Source organism: Macaca fascicularis, chromosome 7 (assembly GCF_037993035.2).
Source record: "Macaca fascicularis isolate 582-1 chromosome 7, T2T-MFA8v1.1".
NCBI classification, from domain to species: domain Eukaryota; kingdom Metazoa; phylum Chordata; class Mammalia; order Primates; family Cercopithecidae; genus Macaca; species Macaca fascicularis.
In genome coordinates this window covers 162,288,196-162,309,042 of record NC_088381.1, presented here as the reverse complement: position 1 = coordinate 162,309,042, position 20,847 = coordinate 162,288,196, and the positions used below count along the sequence as shown (strand labels likewise).

At 35.0% G+C, this 20,847-nt stretch overlaps 1 protein-coding gene across 6 annotated transcripts in view; it reads right to left on the bottom strand.

Moving 5' to 3' along the window:
• Positions 1 to 1,487: 1,487 nt before the first annotated feature.
• The window catches only part of PPP4R4 (protein phosphatase 4 regulatory subunit 4), a 105,888-nt gene continuing 86,528 nt past the window's right edge, over positions 1,488 to 20,847 (bottom strand). For 4 of the 6 annotated variants that reach the window (XM_065549304.2, XM_073998153.1, XM_005562097.5 and 1 more), the window contains 6 exons: positions 17,152 to 17,221; positions 16,626 to 16,712; positions 16,207 to 16,300; positions 15,071 to 15,138; positions 5,968 to 6,115; positions 1,488 to 2,530 (listed from right to left, as the gene is read on the bottom strand). In XM_065549304.2, coding sequence (XP_065405376.1) covers positions 2,506 to 2,530; positions 5,968 to 6,115; positions 15,071 to 15,138; positions 16,207 to 16,300; positions 16,626 to 16,712; positions 17,152 to 17,221 — 492 coding nt within the window. In that variant the 3' untranslated portion in view covers positions 1,488 to 2,505. The remainder of the gene's footprint in view (positions 2,531 to 5,967; positions 6,116 to 15,070; positions 15,139 to 16,206; positions 16,301 to 16,625; positions 16,713 to 17,151; positions 17,222 to 20,847) is intronic. The other 2 variants (XM_073998154.1, XM_045396917.3) reach the window with 1 other exon arrangement.

Sequence of the window (20,847 nt, the reverse complement as noted above, 5' to 3'; positions counted from 1 at the left end):
TGTCGAGTCTTAAAAATTGTTCCTACACAGACACACTCAACCACACATTCTCACACATACATGCTGTAACAACTGAGAACAGGTTACTGACTTAATCTAATTCATTTTATCCTCATTGTAAAACTTCTACTCCAGTTGAAGAGCCTGTTTCATTTCAATTCAAAGATTTCTCATATATCCACTAATTGTATGGCAAAACTGACTCATCTCCAGACTAAGATATTCAAGCTTAGGAAGTCAAATAATAGAAATGATTTTTTTAAATGTGTATGAGGTTATAAAGAAAAATTTCATGTGCTCCTTATTTAACCTCTATATGGTAAATCCTTTATAGACCTATCTCCATTTCTGCAGTAACAGTGAGCTCTACAGTTAGCTGTAAGGCTAACTAGTGAAATTCTTGGACTTATTCTTAAAATGCAAGTTTTAGTAATTAACAAAATGATGAAGATGTCCCTTTTCCCGACAGCTACAGATGGAGGGAGATTTTTCTTTGCCATACAACTCGTTTAAAGGATTAATTTGATAAGTTGTTAAACTGAGAGTTTTCACAAAAGTATCCATCTTGTTTTTGATATAAATGGAGATACATGTAGATATTCATAACTGTCACTAATTTGCTTTTTATCCTGTTTCTACATATCTGTCCTTGGAAATATAATTTTAACAAATATTTCAAAGATTTTAGGAAATGTCATGTTCTGTTAAAAACTTCCAAAAGTAATTTTGATTAACGGTTTGATAATTTAATACCTAGGACTAAGATTGCAATTGACTGCCCTACATTCCTGAACTTTATAAGCAGTAGTTTTTCTCTGTCAAATCAGTTTCCCTTCTCCCATTTGCATCATGGGAAAGTAAAAGCTTGTAATTCTGCTAAATTTATTATAACAAATAAATTGAAATTCTCCATTTTATTAAATTAATAGAATGCTATGAATCAAAGCACCAAAAAAAACTGATGCAATTTTGATGTCTCATTCTGTACCAAATTCTCCAGATCTTAATATATTCAGTTCCACATTATTGGTGCTAGTAGGAGACATGATGAAAACAGTTAAATGAAATCCACAGCGAGTGTACTGATTACTTTAACCAGTACTGTCAAATTTCTCATACCTACTGAATTTTAACTACTGACAAAACGAGTAGTAACAATTCCATTTACCTGGTTGTCCTTTGGCAAAGGATATTACGAAGAATCACTAAAAATAGCCAAAAAAGAAGCCATATGGATGGAAAAAGGAAAACAAATGGCATGAAAAGGTCTCACACTGAGTAACTATGCTCTTATAGTTGACACTGGTATATTTCTTTTTTTCACTACCTAAAACTGAACTATCTTACTCTTTAATTATAGAATAAAAACTGCAGGAGAGTATTTAAAACTTTTTTCACAAACACAGGTATCTCATTAACCTATGTTTTATTTTGAGTAAATTCATTATTCATTATTTCACATTATAAAAAGGAACCACACACACATATGCATTCACAAATTAGATCATCTTTATCATACATCGATACATTTTAAAAAACAAATATTTTCTAATATCAATATAGTTATATGCTGATTGCATTTTGAAATAGAGAAGCTGACAATAGCTTCATACAGTATATCTCAAGAACTGACAGTTTAAAATTAAGAACTGTATATATTCCACAGGCAAATTTTGATGGAAATATTAGCATTAGTACAAATAAATGCTGTTGACATAGCTTAAGCATGATAGCTTGGAATAACAGCTGATTCAGACTAGATTCATCATTTTAAATTAAATAAGGACAAATACAATCTAAAATGTAAACAAAGTATTTATAAAATAAATTCTCTAGGAAATAAAGAAAATCATCAATCTATTATTTTTAAGGTATTTATAGCTCAAAGTTATCAGAAATCTTTGTGGAATTTTCATTGCCAAATTTAAATTTGGGAATGTCCGGGTACAACATATTGACACCACAATCCGGAGGGCTGCCAAAATCGCAGACGGCTATTTGCATCCTTTCAGTGTGACTTTTCAAGTGGGCTTGGAGAGTCATGAGAAAATGCAGTATCTTTCTTACCTTCCAAGTCCCCCTCCAAGTGATTATGAAGCTAGGACGATTTCAGCTGATGTAGACTTTCATACGATTTTTAAATGCTAAAACTTTAGAACAATTAAATAGCTGGTTTCCTGCACAAATAAATGCAGACTTGTCTCTTTTACAGCAGTGGTTAAAGCACATACCTAGAGATGTTTTTCATTACACTTCACTATAACACTGGAATTCTGTAACCACATTATTACTCAAGAAATATATATTATACCTCCTAGGGAATCTAATTTGAAATATGGAAAGTTTAACATCAGCTGTCATTATGTCTCTCTTTCCACTCATTAACAACAACAAAAAAAGACCCCAAAACCTAAAAACAAAGCCCCAACCATTGCTTTAGCTTTTGTGCACCAACCACATTATCTTCTGCTGCCTTTGTTTTGCCTCCTTCATCAAGCAGTTGATTTAAGGATTGGATTTTCTGGATTTTCTTTGGGAAGAAAGAAATGAAGGAAGAGAGGGAGGGTGGGGAAGGAGGGAATAAGAAAGGGAGAAAAAGAAAAAAATATGAAAAATGTTATTATGTGTACAAAGTAAATTAAAAATATATAGATACTCTACTTTGAATAAATCTAATACATGAGAAGTCTGATTAATGGAAAAAATGAATTACACATTAAAGATTACTTGGAATTATCTTTACTTGCCAAAAATTCTGTGTATATATAACATAGCATTCAATTTAATTCATCTTTTCCTACATTTTAAATTTTGTATAACCATAATGGAAGTGACACAGGCATAAATATATGAACTGCCTTAAGAGACAAGATATAATACATACCTGTGCTTCCTTTAAGACACTAATATTCCTAAATACCAAATGTGTCATCTCAATGACACTGAAAAGCTGAGGAATGTATTGCATAGAATTTGAGAAGCAAAAATTGAGATAATTTATACTTTCCAAAATCACCTCACAGGCTTATTTTAAATGAAAAGAATGTATTTTCATTTGGATATGGCCTGTTTTGAATAGTGGATACTATTTTACAGAAGAAAGACCAATGTGGATATCATCACCCATCCAGCCATGTGGCAGTGTGCACTCAAGAGAGATCCATATAAGTGCCGCATCAGATGGAAATATAATTACAAACTTGTATATCCAGTCACAAGTTAAAAAAGCAACTGTGGATATCAACATGCCTCCTTTAGAATCAGAAAAGACTAAACCTGATATGATTTGTTATCAAAATGTTTGTTTCTAGATTCACTTTTTAATCATTTATACATATATAAATTATATAAATAACTACATACTATGTATGTTGAACAAGAAAAAATTCAGTCTATGAAAAGGAAAAGCATGCTCAACAATGAAAGAACAGATAAAGAGAGTAATCTGAAATAAAGGAGAACTGGCATAAATATACTGGGTTTCAACAGTCTTTACTGTAAAAAATGCCCATGGCATTTAGAAAAATAATAAGTGGACAAGAGAATACATTACTTTTGAAGTTACTAAATATGCTCTTCAACAGAAGAATTTCAGGGCAATCTTTTCTGAGGAAGAGGGTTTAGGGTAATAAACAGGATTTCAGGGTCGGGCGCGGTGCCTCAAGCCTATAATCCCAGCACTTTGGGAGGCCGAGACGAGCAGATCACAAGGTCAGGAAATCGAGACCATCCTGGCTAACACGGTGAAACCCCATTTCTACTAAAAAATACAAAAAAAACTAGCCGGGCGAAGTGGCGGGCGCCTGTAGTCCCAGCTACTCGGGAGGCTGAGGCAGGAGAATGGCGTAAACCCAGGAGGCGGAGCTTGCAGTGAGCTGAGATTGCACCACTGCACTCCAGCCTGGGTGACAGAGCGAGACTCTGTCTCAAAAAAAAAAAATAAATAAATAAATAACAAGAGGATTTCAGGATGCCAGAGCTAGAAGGCACCTTAAAGAAGGAGGAACCATGAGGCGGCCCTGTCATGTGACAGATATGCACAGTGAGGGTCAGTGCACTGAGCTGAACTTTGCACAGCCACTTAGCTGCTGCCGGGAACAAGACACACAAGGCTCTCTATACACCATTACCGTGTCCTGCCTCTGTTTTCATCACTTTTTTTTTTTTTTTTTTTTTTTGAGACGGAGTTTCACTCTTGTTGCCCAGGCCGGAGTGCAGTGGCGCGATCTCAGCTCACCGCAACCTCTGCCTCCCGAGTTGAAGCGATTCTCCTGCCTCAGCCTCCTGAGTAGCTGGGATTACAGGAGCACGACACCACGCTTGGCTAATTTTTGTATTTTTTTAGTAGAGGCAGGGTTTCACCATGTTGGCCAGGCTGGTCTCAAACTCCTGACCTCAGATAATCCACCTGCCTTGGCCTCCCAAATTGTTGGGATTACAGGCATGAGCCACTGCACCTGGACCTTTCATGACTTTTAAGTGGAACTTCCATAGTATAATCATGGGAGCAATAACTGTATAGCTAAAGAGCATTCTCTGTAAATAAAAGTACACTCTGCATTGACACTAACCTGTAATATCAATGTTCATTTTTTTCTATTACTATTATGTTTTTGTAATAGTACATTGGTTCTCTTTCCGTGAGCGCTAGTCAATAAATTTATTTCTAAACTTATTTCTAAATTTTGAATGAAGTTGGGCATATACCCAACGACCAATTAAACTTTGGAATACATATAGTTTGGATGTTTGTCCCTGCCCAAATCTCATGTTGAATTGTAATCCACAATGCTAGAGGTGGGGCCTGGTGGGAGGTATTTGGATCATGGGGGCTGATCCCTCATGGCTTTGTGTTTTCTTTGTGATAGTGAGTTCTCGCAAGATCTGATCATTTAAAAGTGTGTGGCACCTCCCCCAACCCCACTCTCTCTCTCTCCTGCTCCTACTTTTACCATGTGATGTGCCTGCTCCTGCTTCGCCATCTAGCAGGATAATAAGCCTCCTGAAGCTTCCCCAGAAGCAGATGCCGCTATGCTTCCTGTGAAGTCTGCAGAACTATGAGCCAATTAAACCTCTTTTCTTCATAAATTACCCAGCCCAGGTATTTCTTTATAGCAATGCAAAACAGCCTAAATCAGATCCTAAAAGGGACTCCAGCACAGAGTTTTTGCAAAAGAATGCATTTAAGAAACTTTATTCAAAAATGCCCATGCATTCACTAAAATATGTTTAAAAGAACATCTAAATATTGTTAAAAGTCTGTTCCAACCAGAAGGTTCAGGTGTCCTATATGAAATAGCTAACTTGTAACTACGGTTTGGGTATCCTGGCAGAATCATTTATAACTTGATACAGTCTCTTATCAAGGTGATTTTTATGGTACCCCTTTCTTAAATATTTAAGCTAAAAGAAAGACTTCAACAAATCAAACAAGATACAAATAGCACTTTAAAAGGAATCATGGGGGAAAAGGAAAATGGAGGCCCTTTATAACTTCAACTTCAAGACATAAGTATAGTCTGTAAACCTCTCCAGTTTACTGAACTCACAATTCTGGGTTCCATGCTGCCACTTATTTCTTAACGTGACATCAGCTGTACCCATCTTTCTGCACACTGGGTGATTAAATACCATATCCTTAAGCTAGGTGTTTAAAGGGATGCCTTCTTAGAGACAAATTCCCTAAATGTAAACATTTCATAGAAAAAAATTAGATTTCAGATATTAGTGGGAGCCATTTAAATGTTTCCTGTTGATTTCCTAAGGTTACAATGCCTTTGCCAAATGTAAGTTATTCTATATAAACTAACATAACAGAGTCACATGTGACAGTAATACCCTTTAATTTATAACATTTCCTCATTATAGACATTTTCTATTCTTTGGAAAGTACTTAAGTGGGAAGGAAAGTCTGTTGAGAAAAAGAGTAGGATAATACACTCAGTCTGACATCACTTGATTACTTACAAGGTAGCCTTCCGTGGTTGTGTATCTTTACTTCCACTGCTCTTGGGATCAACTGAGTTACCTGTCCCACGGGAAGTACTTGGTAAGGGAGTATTAGGAGAAAAGGAAGGTGGAACACTACTGGCATTACGAGTCCGGAATGAATCATCTGAAAGTAATACATATAAAGTCAGATATATCAAATATACTAAGAAAGAGGGTAACCAAAGAGAAGAAAAGGTTAATGATAGCTGACTTTTTCACTTTTTAAGTCAATTTTATGAGGGTAAAATTTACATACAACAAACCGCAAGAAGTTAAGGTTTTGACATATGTACACCCCCATGAAGTCATCACCACAATCAAGATGTGAGCATGTCTATCACTATGAAACAGTCCCTCATACCCCATCATGATCCTCCTCCGCCCTCTCCAAACCACTCCTGTCAACTATAAAATAGTTTGTATTGTCTAGAATTTTATATAAATGAACATACAGTATATACTCTTTTCTGTCTGGCTTCTTTCATTCAGCATAATTTTGAAATTCATTCATGTTTTATGTATCAATACTTCATTCCTATTTCTGACTGGTATTGTGTGAATATGTCAAAATTTGTTTACCCATAATATCTGTTGATAGACATTTCTATTTTTTCCAGTTTTTATATATTACAAATAAAGCTGCTATGAACACTCATGTACAAGTCTGTGTGTGGACATATGTTTTAGTTTCTTCTCAGTAAATGCATAGGAGTGGAACTGCTGGGTCATATACTAAATACATATTTAACTTCACAAGAAACTGCCAAATTGATGTCCAGAATTTCTTTTCTTTCCTGACATTTCTGCCAGGAACATGAGTATTCTGGAGAGTTACTCCACATCCTCACATACACTTCATATTGTGAGTCTTTCTAGTTTCAGACATTCTAGCAAGTGTGAAGTGGCACCTCCTTGGGTGCTTTTCTTACTGCTTTTAAATTTCCATTTCCCTAATGATTAGGATGTTAAGCATCTTTTCATGTACTTACTTGTGTATCTTTTGTGAAGTTCATGTTCAAACCTTTTTCCCATTTTAAAATTGGTTGCCTAATTTTTGTTAAGGCATCTTTGTATATTCTGGATACAAATTCTTTGGTTTATATTCTATGAATATTTCCTCCATATCTATGCCTTGCTTTTTATTTTTTAATGCTCTACTTCAAAGCCCAGATGCTTTAATTTTGATTAAGTCCAGTATGTTAATATTTTTGCTTTATGGTCAAGATAAATCTTTGTGTATTCCAAAATCACAAAGACTTTCTGCTATATTTTCTTTAGAAAATATAGACGCTTTTATGTTTAGGTTTACAATACATTTTGAGTATAGTATAATTTTGTGTATGGTGATAAGACTTGAGATTCACAGGAACGGAAAGTCAGATACTGCATGTTTTCACTTATAAGTGGGAGCTAAGTAACGTGTACATGTGGTCACGGAATGTAGAATACTCGTCACTGGAGACTAGGAAGGGTGGGAGTGTCAGAAGGGGTGATGGATGAGAAATTGCTTAATAGGTAAAATGTACACTATTAGGTTACACTAAATGCCCAGACTTTACCACTATGTAATATATCCATGTATATCCATGTAATAAAACTGTACTTGTATGCCTTAAATTTATACAAATTTAACAAAGAATTAAGGTTTAGGGTTTGTTTTGGTTTTTGTTTCTTTAATATGGATATCCAATGGTTCCAGCACCACTTTTTAAGTAGACTTTATTTTTTAGAACAGTTTTAAGTTTACAGCACAGTTGAGCAGAAGGTACAGAGATCTCCCATATCTTCCCAGTCATACACAGCCTCCCAACTTCAATGTCTCCCACCAGTGGTACATTTGTTGCATTGATGAACCCACATTGATACATCATTACCACCCAAAGCCCATAGTTCACATTAGGGTTCACTCTTAATGGCATACATGCTATGAATTTGGACAATATATAAATGACATGTTTCTATCATTTTGGTATCATACAGAGTGTTTTCACTGCCCTAAAAATTATCTGTGCTCCATCTATTCAATTCTCCTTCCCCCAAACCCCTGACAACTACTTATCATTTTACTGTCTCCATAGTTTTATCTTTTCCAGAATGTCACATAGTTGGAATGCTACCTTTTCAATGTGCTTCTTTCACTTAGTAGTATGTATTAAAAGTTCCTTCATGTCTTTTCATGGCCTGATAGCTCATTTCATTTTAGCACTGCATAATATTCCACTGTCTGGATGTACCACAGTTTGTTTATTCATCTACCTACTGAAGAACAACTTGTTTGTTTCCAAATTTTGGCAATTATGAATAAAGCTGATATAAACACTCATGCTCAGATTTTTGTGCGGACGTAAGTTTTCAACTCCTGTGGATAAAAACCAAGGAGCACGACTGCTAGATCATATGGTAAGAGTATGTTTGGTTTTGTAAGAAACTACCAAACTGATGTTCCATAGTGGCTGTACCATTTTGTATTGCCACCAGCAACGAATGAGAGTTCCCGTTGCTTCACATCCTCACCAGCATTTGTTGTCAGCATTTCGGATTTTGACCATTCTAATAGGTGTGTCATGGGACTTCATTGTTTTAATTTGCACAAACCTGATGACATATGATGAACACCTTTGCATATGCTTATTTTCCATTGACATATCTTCTTCAGTGAGGTATCTGTTCAAGTCTTTGCCCATTTTTTAATCAGGTTGTTAGTTTTCCTACTGTCGAGTTTTACAAGTTTTTTGTATATTTTGGATAAAAGTCCTTTATCAGATTATGTGTTTTGCAAACATTTTCTCCCAGTCGGTGGCTTGCCTTCTCATTCTCTTGACAGTATTTTTCAAATAGTAGTTTTAATTTTAATGAATTTCAGCTTATTCTTTATTTCATAGATTGTGCCTTTGACATGGTATCTAAAATATCATTACTATAAGCAAGGTCATCTAGATTTTCTCCTATGTTATCTTCTAGGAATTTTATAGTTTTGCATTTTACATTTAGAACAGCGATTCATGTTTGAATAAATTTTTGTGAAGGGTGTAAAAGATATATATATATATATATATATATATATATATATATTTTTTTTTTTTTTTTTTTTTTTTTTTGCATGTGGGTGTCTTATTGTTCCAGCTGCATTTGTTTGAAAAGACTATCTTTTCTCCATTGTATTGGCCTTGTTCCTTTGTTAATGATCATGTGACTATACTTACATGGGTCTATTTCTGGGCTCCCTATTCTGTTTCTTCAATCTGTTTGACTATTCTTTTGCCAATACCACACTGTCTTGATTGCTGTAGCTTTATAGTAAGTCCTGAAGTCAGGTGGTGTCAATCTTCCAGCTTTGTTCTTTGTCATTATTATGTTGGCTATTCTGGGACTTTTCTTCTCTAGGTAAACTTTGGAATCAGTTTGTTGATATCTACCAAATAACTCGTTGGGATTTTGACTGAGACTGCATTTAGTTTATAGATCAAGTTGGGAAGAACTGACATCTTGACAATATTGAGTCTTTCTAGCAATAAACATGAGATATCTCCTTCTTTATTTGGTTCTTTGATTTCTCCTATCAGAGTTTTGTAGTTTTCCTTATATAGATCTCGTACGTATTTTGTTAGAATTATGCCTATTTCATTTTTCTGAGTGCTAATAGTAAATGGTATTTTGCTTTTAATTTTAAATTCCTACTTGTTCAATGCTGGAATACAGGACATATTGAACTTTGCACATTAACCTTACAGAATATTAACCTTATATTCTGCATCTTCACCATAATCACTTCTTAGTTCCAGAAGTGTTTTTGTCAATTCTTGTGTATTTTCTACATAGATGATCGTGTTATCTGTGACCAAAGACAATTTGAGTTCTTCCTTCCAAAATCAGTATATCTTTTCTTTCCTTTTCTAGAACTTCCGGTATGATGGTAAAAAGGAATGGTGACGGGAGGACATCATTGTCTTGTTCCTGATCTTAGGGGGAATGCTTCTAGTTCCTCACTACTGTGATGTTATCTGCAGGTTTTTTGTAGATTTTCCTTATCAAGTTGAGGAAGTTCTCTATTCCTAGCTTACTTACGGTTTTTATCATGAATAGGTGTTGGGTTTGGTCAAATGTCTTTTCTTCATGTATTACTATGATCACGTGATTTTTCTTCCGTGGCCTGTTAGTGTGATATATTACATTAAGTGTTCTTCAAATGGTGAATTAGTCTTCTACAACTGGTATAAATCCTACTCAGTTTTGGTGTATAATTCTTTTTATATATTGTTGGATTTGAGTTGCTAATATTTTTTGACGATTTTTGCATTTGTGGTCATGAGAGATGTTGGTATGTATTATTCTTTTCTTGGAATGACTTTGATTTTGGTAGTAGGGTAATGCTGACCTCACAGAATGAGTTAGGGTGTATTCCCATTGCTTCTATCTTGTTAAAGAGATTGTAGATAACTGGTATAATTTATTCCTTAAATATTTGATAGAATTTATCAGTGAACCCATCTGGGCTAGATGCTTTCTGTTTTGGAAGATTACTAATTACTGATTCAATTTCTTTAATAGATATAAGCCTATTCAGATTGTCTATTCTTTTTTTTATTATTATACTTTACGTTCTAGGGTACATGTGCCCAACATGCAGCTTTGTTACATATGTACACATGTGCCATGTTGGTGTGCTGCACCCATTAACTCATTATTTACATTACGTATATCTCCTAATGCTATCCCTCCCCCCTCCCCACAATAGGCCCCGATGTGTGATGTTCCCCTTCCTGTGGTCTATTTCTTCTTCTGTGAGTTTTGAATCGTGTCTCTCTCTCTCTCTCTTTTTTTTTTTTTTTTTTTTGAGATGGAGTCTTGCTCTGTCTCCCAGGCTGGAGTGCACTGGCATGATCTTGGCTCACTGCAACCTCCGCCTCCCAGGTTCAAGCAATTATCCTGTCTCAGCCTCCCAAGTAGCTGGGACTATAGGCACATGCCACCACACCCAGCTGATTTTTGTATTTTTAGTAGAGACGGGGTTTCGCCATATTGGTCGGGCTGGTCTTGAACTCCTGACTTCAGGTGATCCACCTGTCTCTGCCTCCCAAATTGATGGGATTACAGGCGTGAGCCAATGTGCCTGGATGAATTGCGTCTTTCAAGGAGTTGGTCCATCCGGCACCATTTTAAAAAATATTATTCTATCACTATTGATTTATCTTGAAGCCTTTGTTAAAATCAACTGACTATGTATGACAACATAGAACACAATGCCTCGATTACCAGAATTTTATAGTAATTGTTGAAATCAAATTTATATTTAAGTTCTCCAGCTTTTTTCTTTTTCAAAACTATTTTGGCTACATTGGGGTCCTTTTGCATTTCAATACAGATTTTTAGAATCAGCTTATAAATTTCTGCAGAAAGACTACCAGAATTTTAACTAGGATTTCACTGAATCTCTGGATCAATTCAGAAAAAAACTGACACTGGAACAATATTAAGTTTTTCAATCCATAAACATGTTATATTTCTCCATTTACTTAGGTCTTTAGCTTCTTTTAGCAGTATTTTAAATTTTTTATGTATCTCTAGCACATTTTGTTAAATTTGTCCTTGAGCACTGTTTTTGAAGATACTGTAAATGTTATTTTTTAAAATAAACTGTCTTTTTCAGAATAGTTTTGATTTACAGAAAAATTGACACAACAGAATAAATAATTCTCATATATCCCCTTCACCCAATTTCCTCTATTAACAGCTTACATAAGTATGCAATATTTATCATATTTAATGAACCAATGCTGATACATTATTAACTAAAAGCCATAGTAGTTGTTATTTTATCTAATAACAACTTTTTCTGTCTCAGGATCCCATCCAGGATACTATATCACATTTACTTGTTAGTTCTCCTTAGCTCTCCTTGGCTGTGACAGTTTCTCAGACTTTCCCGAACAGTTTTGAGTAGTATAACTGAAGACAGGCAGAAGTCCCCACACAATGAATAGTGGAGTCGCGTTAAGTAAAAAGTATCCAACCTGGCATTCTAAGTTCTGATTCTGACCTTTCCTTACAGTTTTTGTTTGTTTGTTTTTGGGGTTTTTTTTGTTTCGGTTTTTGTTTTTTCTGAGATGGACTCTTGCTCTCTCGCCCAGGCTCGAGTGCAGTGGTGCAATCTCGGCTCTCTGCAAGCTCCACCTCCCAGGTTCATGCCATTCTCCTGCCTCAGCCTCCCGAGTAGCTGGGACTACAGGCGTCTGCCACCACGCCCGGTTAATTTTTTTTTTTTTTTTTGTATTTTTAGTAGAGATGAGGTTTCACCATGTTAGCCAGGATGATCTTGATCTCCTGACCTCATGATCTGCCCACCTTGGCCTCCCAAAGTGCTGGGATTACAGGTGTGAGCCACTGCGCCCGACCTCCTTACAGTTTCATCTAACACCACTCCATTATACCCACTCCACACTTCAGCCAAACTAGTCAGCTGTTGCTCCCTGAAAACATCAACAATCATCTTTTATTTATGACTGGTACTGTGAATGGAATGTTATTCTATACACATCTCTGCCTGTCAAAATCCTAGCATACCTTAAGTTTCGTCTCAAATGACATAATCATCTTGAAACCTGTTTTGAGTCCCACAAATAAGATCTCTTCTCTACGCAAATATCTGAAACATTTGTTAAAATATGTTCTGCTTCCATTTTCTCTTTATAGATGTGTTATTATATAGTAAATTTTTTCAGTTTCTATTTTAAGTATAAATAACAATAATAAGCACCTTTTTCTAACCAAGAACTCTAGGAGGTATTTCATTAAACCTACAGTTCTCCCTCAACTGAAAATAATACTGAGACATTAAGATAGAATATTTTTCAAATATTTTAATAAAATATTTACTCTCACAATATAGTTTAGCTCTGTGTCCCTACCCAAATCTCACCTTGAACTGTAATAATCCCCACATGTTGTGGGAGGGGCCCGGATTGGAGGTAACTGAATCATGGGGGTGGGTTTTTCCCATATTATTCCCATGATAGTGAATAAGTCTCACGAGATCCGGTGGTTTTATAAAAGGGCAGTTCCCCTATATAGACCCTGTTGCTTGCTGCCATGTAAGACACGTCTTGCTTTCCCTTTGCCTTCTGCCATGATTGTGAGGCCTCCCCAGCCATGTGGAACTGTGAGTCAATTAAATCTCTTTCCTTTATGAATTACCCAGTCTTGGGTATGTCTTTATTAACAGCATGAGAAGAGACAAATACACCTCATAAAACCCATAACTTAAGACTTTGGATGTAAGTTTTAGAATCTGTGGACCACATCTACTCTCTTGGTTCTTAAAGTCACTTAAAAACTAGCAAAGTTAAAACGAAATAAATTAATGCACTTAATTAAAACTTTTAAAAACCACTTCTGAATCAATATTCTTAATGATTTAGACAAAGAAATTTCTTGACAGAAAATGTTACAAGATCATGAATAAATATGCTCATTACAGCTAAGTGAAGAAGTACCAAGAGAACAGGTGAGATCCACGCAAGTCTGAAGAACCCCTTATGAACATCTATAATCATCTGCACCATTAGCTCAAAGTTAATTCCAACCGGTTTTGTACACTTAAGTTTTTAAAGGCACTCCATATTTTAAATAAAGTTCTTAAACTCTGAATGTTCCTTAGTGCCTCCTAAAGAATTCACAGTTTTACTGAGCTGAAAGTAATCAATGGTTTTATTATTTATAGTCCAAGATATGGGGAAAATTTTAGTTCATCAGCTTTCTGTTGTTATCAAATTATTTCTTGTGATAATCATAGTCTACCTTGCAGAACCATTCTATATACTGTACGTGAATTGCCAATGCTTTAATGCTAGAAAGATTTTCTCTTCCAGCAAATGAAAAAGTTTACAGAACAGCCAATGAGTATATACATTCCCCATAAGAATTAAAAAGAAGGCCGGGTGCAGTGACTCATGCCTGTAATCCCAGCACTTTGGGAGGCTGAGGCGGGCAGATCACGAGGTCAGGAGATCGAGACCATCCTGGCTAACACAGTGAAACCCCATCTCTACTAAAAGTACAAAAAAAATTAGCCAGGCGTGGTGGTGGGCACCTGTAGTCCCAGCTACTTGGGAGGCTGAGGCAGGATAATGGCATGAATGTGGGAGGCGGAGCTTGCGGTGAGCCGAGATCTCGCCACTGCACTCCAGTCTGAGCGACAGAGCGAGACTCCGTCTCAAAAAAATAAGAATTAAAAAGAAAAAGAAGACAGAATACTCAAAATGTAACCTAAAAAGAAAATGTAATTAAGCTGTTAAAAATTTCAGATCTTTGAGCAGATTCACTATTTACGCTAAAAAAAGCTACCATAGATCAGTAGTAAAATTTTCAACCAATATTTCCAAAGTATAAAGTTAAAAACACACATTTAGCCACTAGTAATTTTAACAATATAGTCTACATTATTTATAGTACAATTCTATGCTCTGTTATTTAAACCAGAGGCCAGCAAATTACAGTCTGTGGGTCAAATCTTGCCCACTGCCTGTTTTTGTAGATAAAGTTTTATTGGAATATAGCCACATCTATTCATTATGTACTGTCTATCGCTGCTTTTACTCAGTAACAGCAGAGTTCAGTAACTGTGACAGACCAATTTAGCCAACAAAGCCTGTACGTTTACCCTCTGGCCCTTCAGGGAAATGTGCTGACCCCTGCCACAAACTTCCAAATACATCATATTGTAAACGTTTAGCTGTTCACCTAGATTTACAGTGAAGTCCTGTTGTTTCTAACTTCCTTAAAAATTACTGTGAAACCTTTTTGTCTGTGCCTCAGTAAGCCTTCCCAGTATGGTAAAACATACCCTATCACTTTTGTTCTTTTTCTATTTTAAAAGTATTAAACTGAGTCTTGAACAGTGAAGACAAAATAGTTTAGTCAAATATTTTCTCAATTGCTAGACAAAAATTTAATTTCTTAGGGATCTGATAAAGATATAAATTTAGGAAAACACTGTATCTAGTACTAAATAAATAGGTCATTTAAGGAAAATAATATTTTGTTAAATTTAGCAATTTTTTGAAGAACTTAGATTGCTACTTACCAGTTAGTGAAAGCACAGAAGTCTTTCCTAACCCTGAGACAGGTGTATATCCTGCTGTAGAACTTTTACTAGAAAACAACATGATTTAGTTTAAAATACAAAAACACACTTTCTTACAATCTCAGTCATCTAACACTCGTGCTGTTTTAATCTTCTTTTTAATGCTTTCCTCTACTTACGAAACATTTGTTGCTTTCATTTCTCATTTTTTTAATATTCATGCCTCACAACACTTACTTTGTCCATAACTTAAAAGCATGTCCTTAAACTTTTGCTTCATCAGAATTACAGTTTTTCTTTTGAGGTTCAAGCAAGGCAGCTAAGATGGGTAAAATTTTCTTGGAAATAAAACTTATCTTTAGTTATAATCTCTTTTTTCTATCTTGAGATCTCTATTGGCCAGGTACTTTTGATGGATCTATTGATAATGCCCCGAAACACAGCTGAAATTCTATAAGAAGCTATCTTTAAAAGAAAAATATTTTGTCCTGAAACATGTAATTTATCTTGATAGACAAAGGAATAGTTTTAAAGATATTTGTTTCCTTAAAATTACTTTGCTTGTCAATTGACATACAGCTGTTTGTCAGCACATATAAAAAATCATGGTAATTTAATTTTTATTGATTCTCTCCTCATCTTAACTGCTTGTAATTTTGTCTCCTAGGCTAAAGGGGAAACCAGACATTCATCTATTGTCAGGATAACTCTGCTGTGATCACTTTATCATATTAACATGCCAATGGCTTCTTTATAGACAGAAACAATATTAGTAGCAAAGCAATGTCTATACACATTTAGCAAATGGAGCATACTCATACCTATTAAAAGTTAAGTGGAATATGTGACATACTACTACCTCCCTCATGAAATAATATATGGATTCTATGATATTATTAAATAGTATCATGTCAGTATTCTTCCTAGAATGCCAGAATACCTATTTTTGTGAAAACTGTTGGAGGTCTCTTATTTTTAAAAATAACAATTCCTACAGAAGAAAACTGACAAAATATTGGCCTATTAAAAAAAACCTCAAAATTTATTCTGATTTTTATAAAATGTGAACTCATATATATGAAGATGTGAATAAAGATAAAAATTATGTTAAAAATTGAAGAGCTGACAGATCATACCTAGCACATTTCTCTAAGTTGCCATATTTTGCATGAAAAGCTTGATTATTAAAAGACTGGCTTCGAATCAATTTGGATTTCTTGATTTCTTTACCTAGAGTAACAAGCAGAAAAAAGGAAAATGTATTCAGTTCATCCTCAGCTGCTTCAACCCCCATTTCCTCCCCAACTACCATCATTTTCAGTAAAACACAGATGGCTTTAGCCCTTTTTTTCTTTAATTTGAGCTCACTGAAGTATCTCTTACCCTTACTAGCAATTAAAAACTACCAAAACAACTAATGATAGAAGGTGAAAAGTGATTTAGAATGAGATATATTATCCTATTGTATTTCATCTAATAGAGTGACTTTGCCAGCAATTAATTTTTATAAAAGGAAGAAAAATTATAAAAAGATATAAAAGAAGTTATTTCTTACTTGTCGATGGGGTGACAGAAGAGGGTCCAGGAACAGAAATGGGGATGTTCTTGGGCAGACTTTGCGTTGGTGTCTTAGTGTCTCTACCTAAAATAAATTCTGCTTTAAGTTCTATAATTTCCTCTAAGTCCTTATTAATCTCCATAAATATACAAGACAATTCAGACAATATGAATCACTATCCCTAGCTAAGCAGCTTTCTTTTCCAAATATTCTTATTTGGCGAGATTTACACATTTCAATCTTTGTTATTCAGTGATCAGTTTCACAATCTTACAGTTGTTATCAAACTTGAAGCTTTCCTTTTGAAGGATCTGAATGTCCACTCTGGTTCCTGCCTTTCACTTATGTATTCTTAACATCTGTACCACATTAAACAGCCAATTTTCAAAAATGACTTTTCAAAAATGAAAAAAAGTAAAGCAATTTTCCATATCAAATAAAAAATTCAGCATGGTCTTTCAGAATACCAGGATGCAACATTAATTACGTAACTAAGTGGTGAAGACATAGAAAAATTACTTACGTTTCTTTTCAAACACTTTATCACTCATGGGCCTTCCATCATTCTGTTGCTTTTCTTTCTCTAATTGTTCCTGTTATTAAGACAGTATCTTGCATTAAAGGTACAACTGAAGTAGGTTTAGAAAATTCTTCTGAGAAATTAAGCATTAGAGATTCAAATAAAGTTCATAAAAATGCCTAAAAGAAGTAGTTTTTTCCAATGTTAGTGTCTAAAGAATTCAGGGTTCTTTCAGATTTGTGCTCTTTTCATATCTACAGAATTCGGCCCTTGGGGGTCTGTCAAGCTAAAACAATGAGTTTGATATCGATGTAATAATGACCCTTCATTTTCTAGATGGTATTTCCTAAACTGCATTAGTAAAATATCCCTTACTTTGGTCACTTCAATTTCAGATTGGTAAATGGCTAAATAATATCTTTCTTTAAAAAGACTGAAAGAAAAGAAAATGGTCTTGGATATTTTTAAATGCTTTGTTTAAGTAAAATATACATAGAGAGGCCGGGCACCATGGCTCAGGCCTGTAATCCCAGCACGTTGGGAGGCTGAGATGGGTGAGTTATCTGAGGTCAGGAGTTTGAGATCAGACCAGGCAACATGAAGAAATGCCATCTCTACTAAAAACACACAAAAAATTAGCCAGGCATGGTGGTGCATGCCTGTAATCCCAGCTATTCAGGAGGCTAAGGCAGGAAACCTGGGAGGTGGAGGTTGCAGTGAGCCGAGCTCATGCCACTGCACTCCAGCCTGGGTGACAGAGTGACACTCCATCTCAAAAAAAAAAAAAAAAAAAAAAAAAAAATATATATATATATATATATGTATAAAGAAAGTGCACAAATTATAGGTGTACAAATTCATAGCTCAATGAATTTTCCCAAAATAGACGCACTTGTATAACCAGCTCCAATATCATGAAACAAAACATTACCAAAACAAAGGAGGCCCTTATGCCAACAGAACAAATAGGCAAGAAAATCAACAAACACAGCAAGTTCTGAACAAACTTGGTATAACTGACATGCTAGAATACTACAGTCAACAAGTGGAGAATAAACATTCTTTTAAAATGCGCATGTAAACTAAGGAAAAATATGGAGAAAATAAGATAAAGAATTTCCACATAGAAGTGGACTATATTTAAAAATCAAATGGAAATTCTGAAACAGAAATAAAGCATGAAACTGAAAAATTTCATTGGGTGGGATTAACAGAGTTATCCATTTTCTACACGTTTGCCTCTATTATCTTGATCATATTAATCACAGTTATCTTGAAGTCCTTGTCTACTAACTCCAGTATCAGGATTATCTGTGGTTCTCTTTCTATTGTCTGTTTTTGTCTTGGGCTAGGTCATTTGGTCCTAAAATTTTTTGAGAGTCTTCCCTACAGCTTCTCCCACTGGCAATCCTGAATTCTAATCTTGCTTTGAAAGACTGCTGAAATAATAAACTTTGCTTTTCAGAGGATTTCCACTTTAAGCACACAAATTATTGGCATTGAAATAGAAAATATAAAAAGAACCAAATGGAAATTTTACAACTGAAAAATATAATATTGGAAATAAAAAATTCACTGGATAGGCTCAGCAGCTGAATGGAGATGACAGGGAAAGGGTTGGTAACACTGAAGTTACATCAAGAGAAATTATTCACACTGAGTAGCACAGAGTATTTTTAAAAATTGAGAAAGAACAAAGACTCGTAGGCCTATGGACAATAATAATATGTACAATTGGTAACCCAGAAATAAGAGAGAGAAAAATTAGAACAGAATATATATTTAAATAAAAAATGACCAAATCTTCCCAAATTTGGGGAATGATATACATTAACAGATTCAGTAAGATGACCAAATCCAAACTGGATAAATTTCAAGTAAATAATGCCTTGACACATCAAAAGCAAGCTGCTAAAAACAAAAGATAAAAGAAAAAAAAAATTTAAGTGTCCAGAGAAAAACAATGCTTCATACAGAAGCACCAACAATTCAAATGAGAGTAGCTATTGTATCAGATGTTATGGGGGCCAGAAGACAGATAGAAACACATTATTAGAATGTAGTAAGGAAAAAGCTGTCAGCCCAGACTTCTATACCCGTGAAAATATCCTTCAGGAATGAAGGTAAAAATAAGACATTTTAGATAAAGAAAAAATAAGAGAAGTTGTCACCAGAAGGCCTGCACTTCAAGATTTGCTAAAGAAAATTATTTTACCTTAAGGAAAAAAACACCAGAGGGAAATTTAGATCTTAAGCAATGAATGAAGAGCACTGGAAATGGTAAACATCTGAGTAAACCATAAAAGTTTACACTAAGAGTGTATTCTTCAAGATACATATGACAACTTAAAGCAAGATTACAACACTGTCTGGTGGGCTCTTCAATGCAGATATAATTCATATGACAACTGTAACATGAAGAATGGGTGTGGAGGGGGTAAAGAGATTTGTATTATTGTTAAGTGACATGATATAATAACAACAATATGTAGACTAAAAGGTTAGGTGTGGATATTAAAATCTCTAAAGAAATAAGCCAAAAAAAAAAAATTCCAAAAAAACGGAGATGTGAAGAACACAAATCACTAACACAAGAATAAAATGGTTATCCCCATAGATTAACACCATAATTAAAAGGATAATAGGAGAATATTACAAATAACTTCATGCCAACAGATTTGTCAGTTTAAATAATATGTAAACTGGGGTGGAAGGGAAGCAACTTACCAAAATTGACAACAGAAGAAAGAGAAGATCTACATTCTCTACTGTCTCTTAAGGAAACAGAATCGATTATCAAAATACTTTCCAAAATGAAAACTCCAGGCTTAGATAACTTCACTAGTGAATTCTATAGAACACTCAAGGCAAAAATAAAACCAATTTATACAAAATTGGTCAGAAAACAGAGAAGGTGGGAATACTATTCATCTTGTTTTATGAGGCCAGAATAACATTAATACCAAATTTGATCCCAAAAATGACAAAAAGGGGAATTATAGGCCAATTTCACTATGAATCTATGAATACAGATGCAAAATCCCTTAACAAAAACATTAGCCAAGAATCCAATAGAGAAAAAAGATAATAAACCATTGCCAAATAGGGTCTGTCTCCAAAATACAACATTAGTTTACCATTTGAAAAATCAGGGTAGTTCAGTGTATTAGCAGAATGAAGGAGAAAAACCAAGTATCATTTCTAGATATAACACGGGCGTGGTGGCTCAAGCCTGTAATCCCAGCACTTTGGGAGGCCGAGGCGGGTGGATCACGAGGTCAGGAGATCGAGACCATCCTGGCTAACATGGTGAAACCCTGTCTCTACTAAAAATACAAAAAACTAGCCGGGCGTGGTGGCAGGCGCCTGTAGTCTTGGCTACTCGGAGGCTGAGGCGGGAGAATGGCGTGAACCCGGGAGGCGGAGCTTGCAGTGAGCCGAGATCACGCCACTGCACTCCAGCCTGGGTGACAGAGACTCTGTCTCAAAAAAAAAAAAAAAACACAACAACCATTCATAAAAACTCTTAGCAAACTAGGAGTAAAAGGTAACTTCTTCAATCTGATAAAGGGAATCTACATAAAACCTATTTCTACCATCACACCTGACGATGAAAGACAACTGTTTCCCGCTAAGATCAGTAAAAATACAAGGATGCCTACTTCTAACACTTTAATTTTACTGGAGGTCTTGGACCTT